The sequence below is a fragment of the Salvelinus namaycush genome, chromosome 29 (assembly GCF_016432855.1).
Source record: "Salvelinus namaycush isolate Seneca chromosome 29, SaNama_1.0, whole genome shotgun sequence".
NCBI lineage: Eukaryota > Metazoa > Chordata > Actinopteri > Salmoniformes > Salmonidae > Salvelinus > Salvelinus namaycush.
Window position 1 is genome coordinate 34,368,751 of NC_052335.1, and position 2,357 is coordinate 34,371,107.

General features: G+C 33.2%; 1 protein-coding gene across 1 annotated transcript in view; it reads left to right on the plus strand.

Moving 5' to 3' along the window:
- Positions 1-2,357, plus strand: part of LOC120024265 (ryanodine receptor 3-like) — a 257,642-nt gene that overhangs the window by 79,079 nt on the left and 176,206 nt on the right. The window contains exons 14-15 of the mRNA XM_038968460.1: positions 1-58; positions 411-529. The exon at positions 1-58 is cut by the window's left edge and continues 38 nt beyond it. Of these exons, the coding sequence (XP_038824388.1) occupies positions 1-58; positions 411-529 (177 nt within the window). The remainder of the gene's footprint in view (positions 59-410; positions 530-2,357) is intronic.

The window sequence follows — 2,357 nt, forward strand, 5'->3', positions numbered from 1 at the left end:
TTCTCCAGGAACCTGGACTGGCTGGTCAGCAAGCTGGAGAGACTGGAGTCCTCATCAGGTATACTGGACAGTGCATAGAACTTTCATAGAGTTAACATTAACATATTGTCTATGGAATTGTTTGTTCATGTAGTCAAATGCCTTTATAGCGAGCTAATTTGGGGCTGCATGCGTCTAGTGTAAGTTGACCTGAGGCATGCTATGTACTGTAAGTAGTTATAGTGCTGTAATAAAGTAGTCATAACCTGTTATATACTCTAATGTCCCAGTCCCAATAGTGTGTTATAATAAACAAAAATGTTCCACTAGTTTAAGCCTGACTGTAATGAGTGTTTTCGCTCAGGTATCCTGCAGGTTCTCCACTATATCCTGAAAGTCTCCTGATTCAATTGTATTCTACTCTACTGTAGGTATCCTGGAGGTTCTCCACTGCATCCTGATAGAGTCTCCTGAAGCTCTGAACATCATCCAGAGAGGACACATCAAGTCCATCATCTCCCTGCTCTACAAACACGGACGCAACCACAAGGTCAGCAAAACAACACTTTACTGATTTTCTAATAAACTCCTTCTAAACGTTCTAATCACATTCTAAATGTTCTAATCACATTCTAAACGTTCTAATCACATTCTAAATGTTCTAAACACATTCTAAGCGTTCTAACCACATTCAAAATGTTCTAAACACATTCTAAACGTTCTAAACTCATTCTAAACGTTCTAAACACATTCTAAATGTTCTAACCACATTCTAAATGTTCTAAACACATTATAAATGTTCTAAACTCATTATAAATGTTCTAAACACATTCTAAATGTTCTAACCACATTCTAAATGTTCTAAACACATTCTAAATGTTCTAAACTCATTATAACTGTTCTAAACACATTCTAAATGTTCTAAACACATTCTAAATGTTCTAAACACATTCTAAATGTTCTAAACACATTCTAAATGTTCTAACCACATTCTAAATGTTCTAAACACATTCTAAATGTTCTAAACACATTCTAAATGTTCTAACCACATTCTAAATGTTCTAACCACATTCTAAATTTTCCAAACTCATTCTAAATGTTCTAAACACATTCTAAACGTTCTAAACTCATTCTAAATTCATGCTGAACGTTCTAAACACATTCTAAATGTTCTAAATGTTCTAAACACATTATAAATGTTCTAAATGTTCTAAACACATTATAAATGTTCTAACCACATTATAAATGTTCTAACCACATTCTAAATTTTCCAAACTCATTCTAAATGTTCTAAACACATTCTAAACTCATGCTGAATGTTCTAAACACATTCTAAATGTTATAATCACATTCTAAATGTTCTAAACACATTCTAAATGTTATAATCACATTCTAAATGTTATAATCACATTCTAAATGTTCTAAAAAATTCTAAACACATTCTAATCACATTCTAAATGTTCTAAACACATTCTAAACACATTCTTAACACATTATACATGTTCTAAACACATTCTAAATGTTAAAAATGTTCTAAACACATTCTAAATGTTATAATCACATTCTAAATGTTCTAAACACATTCTAACCACATTCTAATCACATTCTAAATGTTATAATCACATTCTAAATGTTCTAAACACATTATAAACACATTATAAATGTTCTAAACACATTATAAATGTTATAAATGTTCTCAACACATTCTAAATGTTATAATCACATTCTAAATGTTATAAACACATTCTAAACACATTCTAAATGTTATAATCACATTCTAAATGTTCTAAACACATAAATGTTCTAAACACATTCTAAATGTTCTAAACACATTCTAAATGTTCTAAATATTTTAAACTCAGAGGCATATATTTTCAGTATGAGCAGTGCTTTGACCTTTAATTTCTTTACTCCGAGGAGAGAGTAAACATGTATGTAAATATGTGGCTGTCATAGCTGTCAGCGTGACAGCGTGATTTTAACAATAGCCTCGGGCTACATATCACATTACATTGTTTGAACATTCCTGCTACGTGTTTTACATGCAGCGTTAAACTTGTCACCTAGCCCTGCTGGGTTAATTGGGTTAGCTGGGCATGCAGGAGCACATGCAGGGCCAGTCTGCGTCCTGAATGGCATCTTATTCCCTATGTAGTACGCAGTCTCGTAAACACCAGGTGTTGATCCACGCCATGGAATCCTATAGGCTTTTAACAACCAATAAAGACATAGGGCATGCATGCCCCTCTAAGGGTTATTGGCATAGCATTGCTTACCCACTCAGGGAGGTAATGAAGTGTCTGTTTGTTGCTTAGCGGCATGTGTTATTGTTACACAGAACAAACCAGAGGATTATCACCTTCTGTATTTATGTGTGA